General features: G+C 44.2%; 1 protein-coding gene across 4 annotated transcripts in view; it reads left to right on the forward strand.

Moving 5' to 3' along the window:
* SPIRE1 (spire type actin nucleation factor 1) overlaps positions 1-12,533 on the forward strand; it is a 144,173-nt gene that overhangs the window by 117,519 nt on the left and 14,121 nt on the right. For all 4 annotated transcript variants that reach the window (XM_081263253.1, XM_081263254.1, XM_081263255.1 and 1 more), the window contains 2 exons: positions 3,308-3,480; positions 11,951-12,041. In XM_081263253.1, coding sequence (XP_081119379.1) covers positions 3,308-3,480; positions 11,951-12,041 — 264 coding nt within the window. The remainder of the gene's footprint in view (positions 1-3,307; positions 3,481-11,950; positions 12,042-12,533) is intronic.

Raw genomic sequence — 12,533 nt, forward strand, 5'->3', positions numbered from 1 at the left:
GACAATTTTATCAACCATTTGCAGAGTAACCCCGTAAAAACAAATATAGTCTAGAAAAGGAACTCAGGAAGGTTTTAGAACGTATGTGTGACTGCTGCTCTCCGGAAGTTGGCCAAGTGTACCACGAGGCTCTTTTCCTGACCTCTGCCTGAGGTCTCTGAGGCTGGGTGGCAGGGAATGAGGCAGTGGGCAGTGGGTTGATGGACACAGGCTTGGGCTCCCACACGAGGGTGTGTTCACAGGCCCACGGGGTTCTGTGTTGGGAAGAAAGTTCTTGTTACTTACACCCTCCAGCAGAGAGTTTTGCCTTCACTTGTCATTTGCTGTGATTTATTTTGTGCCTTAATGTACTCTGTGATTTCCAACTGCTTCATTCTTTTTTGTGCTTTTATGTTTTTCATTGTTGCACTTTGACTATTAATCAAAATGTCCCAGATTGTAAACAGGAAAGGTTCGTCCATTTCTAATTCTATTAAGGATAGGAGTGTATTTCCTGAGTTGAAGAATGCACAGACTAAGGAGTAAACATTTGAAGCTTGTAGTCTAGATGATAACTTTTGAATCTAAGTGTAGAATAAGACAGTACATCCTGCTGCTTAAGAACATCGTAGAGAGGTCATTTCTCAGTGAAATTCCTAACAGTCCACTCAGCATCAATCAAGGTGAGTATTTTTCCTATGTATATATTAAATATAGAACCTGTATTCTAGTCACATTTCCTCAAACAGAATAAGGCAGCACAAAGTTATTATTATATTATAAGTATACATTTTAGATTCTGCGCCTAATATAGGTGTTTCTAAAACTGTCTAAATATTTCACATCTTTAATATAACACCATTTTCCCCCTCAAGATATGCTGTCTTACATAGAAGAAATAAAAAGTTTAATCCAAATACCAACAGGTGTTGATTCCAGGAGTTTCAATCAGTGTGCTAAAGAGACAGCTGTCGTAGAACAGTGTTCAGATGGTTAGGAAGCTGCTAGGCAGTTTCTCAACGTCCCTGTATTGAAATGAGCTCAGGGCAGCCACTGTCCCTGAACTCCACATAGTGCCTCCAGTACTGTTTAAGATTTTTAAGCTACCCTAAATGACTCTCTTCATTGTCCTAAGCAATGATATCCATAAAATCCTGGATCTGATTGGTGGTTATATTTTTTACAAAGTTTTCATAAATATGTACCACTGAGCTGCTCATGCCCCTAAGCGCTACCCGTGGTGGGGGTGCAGCAAGGTGGGAAGTGTGGCCATCCTGGACTGGGAAGCTGGTCATGTTCCCAGGCCTCCTCCTCCTCTTTGCCACCCATGGAGCAGAGGGAGCCTCTGTGGGAATGTGAGAAGCTCAGACAGGCGAGAGCTTTCTTGCCTGTCTCGCCTGTCTGAGCTTTAGGAGTGCTTTCTCCTAAACAATGCGAGCAGTCTTTGGAAATGTATATAGTTAGAATTCTATAGAGTTAGTATTCTGTAGAATAAAACTTTGTTTAAATTTCTCACTTTTTTTCTTGAATAGAAATTAATCATTTAGCCCAGTCATTTCCTCTTTTGCTTTCTGGAAAACTTTTAAAATACTTAAGATACTTCTCCCTACATCTCTTACAAAAGAATTATTTAATGATTTTAACCTTTATATTTTGTATAAACCCTTGTCACCCATTCTATTTTTTCTCTTTCAATACCCAACCCCCCCCACACACACCATCAATTATTTATTTGTTCTAACCATTTAATCCCCAGGAAGGCAATAATAAAATAAGTGTGTGTATTGTTAGGTATTAAAAACCTGACTGATGCTCTGCCTTCTCTGTTCCTTCTTCCCTCCTCCTTCCTTTTTTCTTCCCTTTCCTCTTCCCTTCATCCTTTTTTTTTTTTTTTAGCAAATAAATGTTTATTTTCTTCTTTTTTTAATCAAAATATTATTCAGTATTAATACCAAAATACAGAATTTGGGAAATTATTTAACAAATTTTAACTCGAACATCTCAAACTATCAGTTATAAAATCAGTCTAAGAAGAGACCTTCTGAATTTTTAATTTCTAATGAGTTTTTTTTTAAAAAATTTACCCTTTCATCCTTTTTTTCTAGCTTGTTCAAACCTTTCTTCATGTTCAGAAGTGCATGTTCTCTGACGTCCTGGCTCCAAAAATAAGCAGAGATTATAAACATTGCATAAGCTGTGTGTCATTTGCAGTAAGCACAGTGTGCAGGTCTCTTGTGCAGGCTCCTAGGCAGCGTCCCGGGAGTTGCACAGTGGAGCACTCTTGCCTACTGACTGTTTCCTGGAACTTGACCTCTTACACTCCAGATGTAGAAGTGTCATTTGTTGAGGAAAAACCTACTGCTGCTCCTCCTCACTTTCACGTACCCTTGTTTTGAGTAAGCTATTAAATTCAGTCCACACTTAAGTTTTTACTTGAAATGGTGAGGAAAACTAATTCCACTTGCAGGGGAGGATTCCAGGAGAGCGCCCCAGAGCAGGGGCTTGGCATGGGGTTCGGGTGCCAGTCTGGGCCTGCCTTCACTTGCTCACAGATGCTGGCGCTGGTGTTGCCCACCTTGCCTACAGCCTTGCGCCCTCTCAGCAGCTCTCCTCTGTCCCTGTCCTTGTGTTACAAGACAAGAGGGGGAAGCAGCTTGGGCAAAAGGCTCTTGTAGAGAGCTGCCTCCTCCTCCTCCTCCTCCTCCTTATTTGTCATGTTAACTTCCCATCAAATTTGAGCCCTTAATAATTTAAATCTGATGTGTGAGAGGGAACATCTCCCAGATTCTTTGTTTGTTGGCATATTGATTTTTGGTATATGAATTACTGGTATATTGGGTTTTTAAAAAATGTTTTTATTTTATTTGTATGTGGTGCTGAGGCTCGAACCCAGTGCCTCACAGTGCTAGGCAAGCGCTCTACCTCTGAGCCACAACTCCAGCCCCTGGTGTCCAAGACACGTACAGAGCTTGGAACTGTGCCCCTAAGGCTCCATGTGCTATCCTTACGTCTGCCCACCTCTGCCTCCTCAGAAGTGGTAAAGGAAAGCCAGATTCTCAGAACCTCAGTTTCTTCATCTGAAAAATAAAAAGAAGTCAGAGTCTGTAGGATTTCTCCCAGATCTGAATTCTGAACTACAAATGTGAACATGTGAAGTTTCCTTTATCAAGTCTCAACAGTTAAACCCTGAACATAGTGGTTTGTGGGCAAAGGCGAGGCGCCTTTGTGCCAAGCCCGAGTGATCAGGAGGTGCTTGTTGCTTGATGCCAGTTTTCAGCACCACCTACCTTGATGGTTTAAGCACAGCTGAGCTTCTTTCTTCCTCCAGATGTGACTACCCCAGAATCTCCAAAGAATGTTGGGGAGCCATCTATGCTGAATGGAGGCCTGACATCGCAGACAGAAATTGGGGGGACCCGTGCTGCCCAGCAAGCACCTGCACAGCGCAAGAAGCTCCTCAAGGCCCCCACGCTGGCCGAGCTGGACAGCTCTGACTCCGAGGTGAGGCCCATCTAGATCACCGTGGCCTTCAGAGGTTGCTTCCTCTCCTCTCGCATTCCAGCCATCGAAGAGGATTCCAGTTGACCTGGGTAGCAGAGAGGGACACAGCAGGTGCCTTAGTGTCATTTGAGTAGGCTGGTGCAGTGGTGCACCTCTAGAATAAATGCTGAAATTTGAATATTCTGCAGTCTTAAATTATACATAGGGCTAAAATTAGTCAGCAGTTTTCAAACTTATACCACCTTCCCCTTTGTTTGGGGAAGGGGAAAAATAAAGACCAGAAAAACCTTTCTGCATATTCTTCTCCCTCTAAAATACGCATGCCGGAATTTCGATTCTTTCTGTAATAGTAATGTCAGCAGACAAGACTCAAAAAGCAAGCTAGCAAGCACTCCTGAGAGTGGTCCTGGGTTTCCTTCGCTCCCCACCCTGGCCAGTGTCCTGTGCACCTTTGCCTGCTGCTGGGTCTTGCTGCCTGTACGACTGCCCTCTTATTTCTCCCCAGGCGCTTGCACCAGCCTATATTTACACTTGTGTTTTCAGGCCTAGTGGCCACCACCATAGGATGGTGCAGGTCAGGGTCCTCTTGCAGAACATTCTGTTGGGTGGGTCTGTCCACAGCTTCCAGGGCTGCCTTCCTTTGCCTCCTGGCCTGTGGCTGACTCTGCTTGACTCCTCCATCACCTCCTGCCCAGAACCATGCACCAGGCCATGGTCCCAAACACTGGCAGCCTCTACAGCCTTTTTTATGGTCTCTTCTAGAAGATACTGTTAACACCTCAAGTCCCTCAGGCTGTTACCCAGCCCCCTACCATCAGAACAGGAGGGCACTGCCAGGGGAAGTGTCGAAGCTACAGTCCTGTGGCTTCTGACCTTCGTCACTAGCCACAGGGGTCGTAATCTTAGTGGCCTGGAAGGCAGCATACCCTCCCTTCCTCTGCAGTTTAATATGATTGATGTTTCTAAGTGTAAGGAAGGACTACTCAAAGGGATCATATATGGCAATGCTTTACGTTACTGTTTTGAAAAGAATTTTAAAACTTTAAAAGTTTAGAGTGTTCAAATTTTAACATTAAGAAAACAGATAAAGCCTTCATATTTAATCAAGTATATTTAAATTTGGGCTTTATAGTAATCAAAGTTTCAATAAAGTGTCTGTGGAGGAAACATACCTTTAATTGAATTAAAGTAGATTAGTGTGCTTATCCTAACGGTGTCTTCCCGCATTAGCTAGCTTCAGGTGATCTGTTACCTTGTGGAAGCCGACTAGGCAGGTCATCTGTTGTAAAGTCAGATCATCAGCTGACATTCATCTGGATGGATGGTGCACTAGGAAATTCACACCAGCTTTCCTTCCAGTGTGGACTAGTGAAGGTTGTTATCCACAGGGAACCTGCCGAGGCTCCCAGTTCTCAGGACCTGGAAGAGACCCTTCATCTTATTGACAGTGTACCCTGCACCCAACGATGGCAATAGATCCCTGCACCCTCCACTGCATGAAGGGAGTAGATCCCTGTGCCCTCCAGCCAGTGAAGGGAGTTGATCCCCATACGCTATGCCTGGTGAGGGGAGTGGATCCCAGTGTCTTCCAGCTGGTGAGAGGAGTAGAATCAGGTATCCTCCACCTGGAATTAATCCCTGTATCCTCCATCTGATGAGTTCCATGAACTCATATGAGCATCCCAGTGCAACCCCAGAAGTATGGAACTGCAGAAGACATTGAAGAATCCTGCCTTTTCTAACCTGTGGTTGGTATTCTCCTGCCCCTTTTGTTATTTCTGATACCAGGACATTCCTAAACCAAGATTGACCTCTGTTCATCTCTGCTCTCTAGTAAAAATGGCCACAAATATGAAGACGAGGCGTGTCTCATGTCACATCACACTGCCTTCATCTGCATTCTCTAGTAATTTTTTTGTTATTGTTTTCTGCTTAACATATTCTTTATCTCTTCTGTTTGGCCTTTTCACCAACTTGTTTTTTCCAGTCAAATATTTTTGACTGCAATTAGTATTGGAGGTGGAGGCAGAAATACCATGGCCTTTGTCCTCTAGGTATTTGTCATTTAAATACCAAATGAAAACCTACAGCCAAGAATCCTTACAGCCTCTCTGAGCACAGTGTCTGAGGGCATTTTGGACTGTGTGACTAAATGCATGGGAGTCTGGTGGTCTCAGAGGGTGGAAGGCTGGAACAGCCTCAGGCAGGAGGTGGGACGTGGGTGTTAGACTTAGATGAACATGGCAGACAGGCAGGGGCCTTCCCTTCTGCTGTGCGATGACCAGAGCCTGGATGGGCCTAGCATGCTTGAGTTGGCCTGTGCTCCAGGACAGGAGGCCATGGAGCCTCTGCTCCACCTCTGGCATGTGGTGGCTCTGCTGACTTACCTAGTGAACTCCTGGCCAAGGTCGCACCAGGAGCAAAGGCCAGGTCAGGACTCAAGGAAAATCTCAAGAGAAGGCTGATCTTGCTTTCTTGCGTCCCCCTCTTAATCACCTTCTTCCCCATTTTGCTCCTTCCCTCCTGGTTTAAGGAAAGGCTTCCAGACCTTTCTTTAAGCATCAGAACTTTTCCTTGCCCCAGAGTTACAGAAAGCTGCTGTGTCTGTGACTAGAAATGGAGGTGGAGGCCAGAGTCTTTCCACCTTCACTGTCCATCTTCCTGGCCTCGCTGAGGGCCTCGTAGGGCACCATGAAGTTCATCTTCCCTCCTAAGGGAAGTGTTTGTGCCAAAAGTGACAGCATGTGGCCTGCACTGCACTTCTGCCCCCTACCTGTTTGCCACCCCATATCCTGCAGCCCTGGAAATGGCTGGAGGAGAAGCAGCAACACTGCAAACCAAGCACCTTGTCCTGAATGTGAACGCCCTTCTCAGCTACCCCACAGAGAGCTTTTGTCCTGCCATCTTAAGGCCACTAGGACACCTCCTGCGCAGTGAACTCTGATCATGGTTGTGTCTTTCTCTTGAGAGACAGCTTCTCCCACTGTAGGATGTCACCTAGAGAGGCAGTTTTCAGTTGATGACATCACCTACCAGCAGTTTCCTCATTGCTGCTTGTGAGGCTAACTTATGTCTGTAGGATCACAAAGAACAGTTTACTGTTTAAGTAATTCTTATTTTGTTCTGAAGTTCCTTGTAATCAGTTACTATGTTATTATTGATCAAATGGTCTGGTGAAGTAGAATATTAATTATTTGCACATCAATGATAACTTCACTGTTTTATGCAGAAAGAAAACGGTTCTCTTAATCACTTTAAGAACTGTGAGACACTGACTTGTCTTTTTGTTTTCTTAAAGTCCAAAGTTTGTGATTTAATCAAGGAAAATCAAATTTTTTTCTTTTCCATTAAGTAAGAGATCCATTTGCAGTAGTGGCAAACCAATCTTTTTTCTCTTGTACTTACCCAGTAGCTTTATCTGTTCAAATTGCAATCACAGGAAGCATTAGCTCAAGTTGGGGTTGGTGCCTTCGGAGTTTCTAGCTGTCAGACATGGCCTGCTGGTTCTGCCCCCTTGACACTGAACTTGGGAATTTGCACTGTTAGTGAACACCACTTGTCCATTGGTGGTGGCCAGAAGCTTCACACCTCTCTTAGGGCTTGGAAGTAGCTTGTCTAACCTGCCATTTTGCCAGAACTAGAGCTAACCCATGTCTTTGGCTTACCAAAATACCATGAGCATTTTACCATCTGATTAAATGTCCTTTTCAAACACAGTGCTATTATGGTGTCCAGTGGTATGCCATCATTAGCATTTGCCCTGTCCCCCATTTTAGAACATTTAGATTAGCACTGATTTTCTGCTATTATAAGTAACAACATTATAGTGAACGTTCTTATGTTACATTTTTATATTATTTCAGAATATTTCTAGAACTACATTTGGGAGATGAAAATATACACTTTCATAGCTTACATATTTTCAGTTTCCTTAAAGGAAATTATATCAACTTTTTTTTCGGTTTTAAGAGGTTGTGCTTCCTTTTTTAACCTTTCTTTATTGGTACATTATAATTATACATAAACCGGGAATCAAGCCGGGCATGGTGGCACATGCCTATTTATCCTAGCAGCTCAGAAGGCTGAGACAGGAAGAAAGCAAGTTCAAAGCCAGCCTTAGCAATTTACTGAGGTGCTAAGTAACTCAGTGAGATCCTGTCTCTAAATAAAATACAAAAAAGGGCTGGGGATGTGGCTCAGTGTTTATGTGCCACTGAGTTCAATCCCTGGTACAAAAAAAAAGGGGGGGGGATCATTGTGGTATGTGTGTACATGTACATAACATAGTTTAGTCAGTTTCGGTCCCTAGTACCTCCCCTTCCCTTCTAATAGCCACTATCTATTGTGCTAACTCTAAGCTAGATTTTAGATATCAATTAACTCATCTTCACAAAGACCTTATTAAGTAACTTAATCCTTATTTAAGAAATAAGGACTCAGGCATGGTGGCACTTGCCTGTAATCCCAGCGACCAGGAGGCTGAGGCAGGAGGATTGCAAGTTGAATATCACCCTACTCAACTTAATGAGACCCTGTGTTAAAATAAAAAAAAATAAAAAGGACTGGGCATGTAGCCCAGTGGTAGAGCACCCCTGGGTTCAATCCCTGATACTGCAAAAAAGAAAGGGATATATGTTTCCTTTTCAGATCATATAAATCTCTCACCTTTTACTTTTAAAAAACCAAAAACAGAATGGTTGTCCAAGTTCAGGAATTTGAAACATAACTCCAAAGTCCATGTACCACATGAACTTGCTAGTATTCCAACTAGCAGTGTGTGCGAAGGCCTGAATTTAAAACAAGTTTTTTTTTTTTTTTTTTTTTAAAGAGAGAGTGAGAGAGGAGAGAGAGAGAGAGAGAGAGAGAGAGAGAATTTTTTAATATTTATTTTTTAGTTCTCGGCGGACACAACATCTTTGTTGGTATGTGGTGCTGAGGATCGAACCCAGGCCGCACGCATGCCAGGCAAGCACGCTACCGCTTGAGCCACATCCCCAGCCCAACAAGTTTTTTTTTTTTAACTGGAAGGGGTCTAAGAAGTTTTGTCCAGCATCGTTACTTTTCCATGAGAAAACAGCCCTTGATGAAGGTAGTGACCAAGTCACAAAAGCCATGAACAATTTTAATGAACCTCTGTTTAATTCCACCTCCCTGCCAGGCCTTGCATCAGTTCCTTGAAATGGAGCTGTGGGGTCTCTGGTTTAGCTCTGATAACTGCTGCTAACCTATGTTGACAACTCTCCTCAAAGGTTTGATTGTTGCTGTACCAGAACTGCAGTGAGAAAGCTAAGCAAAGATGCTCTGGGCCTTTTTCCAGGAAAAGGAAGATTTCCACTCGTGCAACCGTGAGTTAGGGAGTCACAGGCAGGATCAGTGTCACCCAAGGAGCAGAGCCATGCCCTAGGCTGTCTTGCAGTGCAGTTCTGAACTAGAGAAGACCTGAGTGTCAGACGAGTCCCTGGGATCAGCAACTCAAGCTGACTGAAGAAAGCAGGCCAGGCAGAGGAGACTGGTGTTCTAGAGATGCCAGAGACCCATCAGAACAGGCAGAGACAGGCAGCAGGTTTGGCTACTCAACAGAAACAGACATGGGACAACCACAAGCAGGTGCACACACATGCCCACATGCACAACTCCTGCTCCCAAAGTCTAGCCTGGGACCTTGGGCTTTGGTGGCCCCCTGAAGCAGGAGCTTATCCTGAAGAAGGTTAGTTGTAAAGCAGTCAGAAGTTTGAGTGCAGCTTCCTGTCATGGGCATGTGGGGGAAGGGGAATGGAGGACCATCAGCAACTTCTGGGGAGCCATTTAAATTTAAAACAATCCTTTTTAAGGACTGGGGATGTAGCTCAGTAGTATAGTACTTCCTAGCATACCCAAGGCCCTGTGTTCTATCCCTAGCATTGCAAGAGGTTAAGAATTCTAACATTTTAATTTATTATATGTCCATAATGAGGACATCAGATTCTATCACCAAACCTTGGTTATTTCCTTTTTGCAAAAACACTTAAAAATGAGTACATTATGTATGCAGTTTTCTTGTGTTGCTCTTTAATTTTGAGCGAATGCATTTTAAATAGAGAATGCAGCTTCTGAGTAGCACAGATCCTGTTCTGAATGTGCTCCTTTCTCACTCTTATCTTCCTTGTGTCTACAAAAGTGAAAGAAAAGTATCAGGCATTATTAAGGAAAAAATCAGAATGTTACCTTTAAATTTACCTGAACTGAAATATTTATTCCCCTAGAACCATATCTGCACATTTTTAGTGTTACTTTGAAAAGTAGAATTCAGGAAAGATGCTTACTTTGAGTTGACACTCTGACCTGCTAGGGGCAGTGAAGGGTATTCCTCCAGCCCCTCACTCCGGATGGTTAGGAAAGGGGTGGATCTTGCCCTGCCCTGCTGACTTCCTGGAGCAGAGCTGGTGCTCTAGGGTACCTCGAAGGCTCCTGATTAACTTTATTTTGCTTCCTTAAAGTGCTTTCAAGACTATCAGATATTGAGTAGCTATTTTAAAGATTGGGAGCAATGGTAGGGAAAGCTGGCTGTGAGGTTTTATAGGACTTCACCTAGAATTAGGTATGAAGGAAAGAAAAGGAGTCCCCCCCCCCCCACACACACACCTGGAAGTGCTGGGCAGAGTATTGGCCAAACTGTGTGGTTACATTGTGTGCATGTAACAACATATCCCATCATTATGTACAACTATAATGCACCAATAAAAAAAGTGTGGAAGGAAAAAAGAAAAAGAACCCCCCTCCACAGCTCTTCTCCTTCAATGCAGAACAGTGGAGGAGGGGCCAGGCCGAAGGGGGCCATTGCAGGCTGTGAGCCCAGTGGCCACTTCCCCCACTGACCACACCTTCTCACATTGGTTAGTTTTCTTTGAAATTTTAGCATTTATGGTAATAAGACTATTGATCTCTTTGCTTGCTTAAAAAAGACTTCACTCTGACAGTCTTTATTTAGAGAGCTTTCCCGCCCCCCCCCCCCCAGTTTTCTTTAAAAAATAAGGATGGTAATATCTTCAAGAGACAAAGTTTGGCTTTATAATTAGGTTCTGCCTGTAAATAAAGAAATGTGATGTGTTTCTCTCTTGACACTAACAGAGGTAACAGCATGTAAAATTGGACTTCAAACACATTGTTAGCTGGGCACAGCAGCGCAGGCCTGTCATACCAGCTGCTCCAGAGGCTGAGACAGGAGGATTCCAAGTTCGAGGCCATCTTCAGCAATTTAGCAACACCCTGTATCAAAATCTAGAAATGAAAATAAAAAGGGCTTGGAAAGGAACAATTCCCACTACTGCAGAAAAAGTTCCTGCGGAAGGTGGGCGGGAGTGCGTGGGGCCAGGGAGGGTTCTCCAGGTCTCCATCGTGTAGTCTTGTGCAGGACATTGCAGGGAGGTGCTGCTCCTCGCTCCTTTTTTTCTTTTCCTAAGACGTGCTTTTGGCTGCTGTCCCCTTTTGAGCTCCATAAGCAGGAGTCCTTCTCTCTGCTGGCTGGCTGCATGTCCCAGTTGCTGTGGCCTGTGGCACATGTGGATGGGGTATAACCTTCACTGTTTGGCTGCTCTTCCTGGCCTGTCCCAGGAATGGGGAAGCCACTGCTAAAACCTGCAGGTGCCCTCTGCCTCCCTTTGTGGCCTTTCTCCTTCTCCTGATCTTGGACCAGATTTTTTGCCTTGTAACTTAGTTGAAACTGATGATTTCAGCATGAAGTTTCAGGGGAGGCCCCTCTTTGGTAACTGACTAATTCTTAAAGTCACCTGAGCTGGGAAGGTCAAAGGGAATTTTCACTACCTCACAAAGTCATGGATGAGCAGATTTACCTAATATTCTTCCTTCTGTATTTAAGATATTTAGTGGTAGTTCATAGATATTATAGTGAAATTTAGTTGTTTTCTAGTTAATGTGTATTTTCTGTCACAAAGTAGAAAATATTTCTTGGATAAATACGGTACCTTATTAAGGTTTGCATTAAAGCCAATTAAGGTCCCTTCTCACTGGTAACAGGAATTTGAATTTTACTTGGTGCACTATAGGCATTTTTCTAGACTTATGACGCTCGGTAAATGTTTACTATCATCCATTCCTTCAGCTAATATTTACTCATTATTACTAAGTCATGGGTTTGCTACTAAGCACACAGCAGTGAGCAGGACGACCCAGCATCTGCCCATGGGGCTCACCATCTAGTACTTGGGTTCGATATTCCTGAGTGTGCCTTTCAGTCCTTCCAGTAACATTGTGGGGAAGAGGTGTCATGCCCCCTCACCAGTGGTGGAGCTGAAATATTTGCCCCATGCCACTCAGTGGGCCCGACCTGGGACACACACCCAGAGCTGTCTAACTCAGGCCCTCTGGGTGTCTCCCCTGCTTTGAACCTTTGAGTTGTGATGTGGAGCCGTTGGGAGTCGTGTGTTCTTAGCAGCCTGGGAGTGCTGACGGGCAGGACCTCTCCCTTCCTCAGGAGGAGACTCTGCCCAGGTCGTCCAGCGGCAGCAGCGCATCTCCCTCCTTCCTCGAGGACCCAGCACTGGAGGCCACATGCGTAAGGAAGAGTGAGTACCCAGGGCACACATGGCCCAGACCAAGGAGCCCAGAGCTCCCTGTGACCTTCGGGATGTAAAGCCCCAACCCTGGGTCTCACCATCACAAGCAGGAACACCTGGCTACTTTCTTAGCTACCCTCCAGAGGTAGGCTAACCTGGTCCCTGGCCTCAGTTCTAATGTGGAGCAGGTGGGGCACGTTTGAGTGTGACAGATAATGTTGGAAGTAAGTCCTCGAGGGGTGTGCCTGTCTTAGATTAATTACCTCATCAGAATTTGAGCCGTAAGCCCTAAATAATGATATTTGTCCCTTCTGGGACACACACACACACCCACCTTTATTCATGCACGTGAACGTGCTTCCAGAAGATATCATAGGAGAATTTAGTAGATTCTGAACACAGAATCTACAGGCAGTAGATTCGGAACACAGATACCTAAATGAAGGTATTGATTTCTAAAGGCTTTTAGTAATCTTTTACCCATAAGATTATTATAAAGAA

The sequence above is a fragment of the Spermophilus citellus genome, assembly GCF_964194105.1.
Source record: "Spermophilus citellus genome assembly, chromosome: 12".
Lineage (NCBI taxonomy): Eukaryota > Metazoa > Chordata > Mammalia > Rodentia > Sciuridae > Spermophilus > Spermophilus citellus.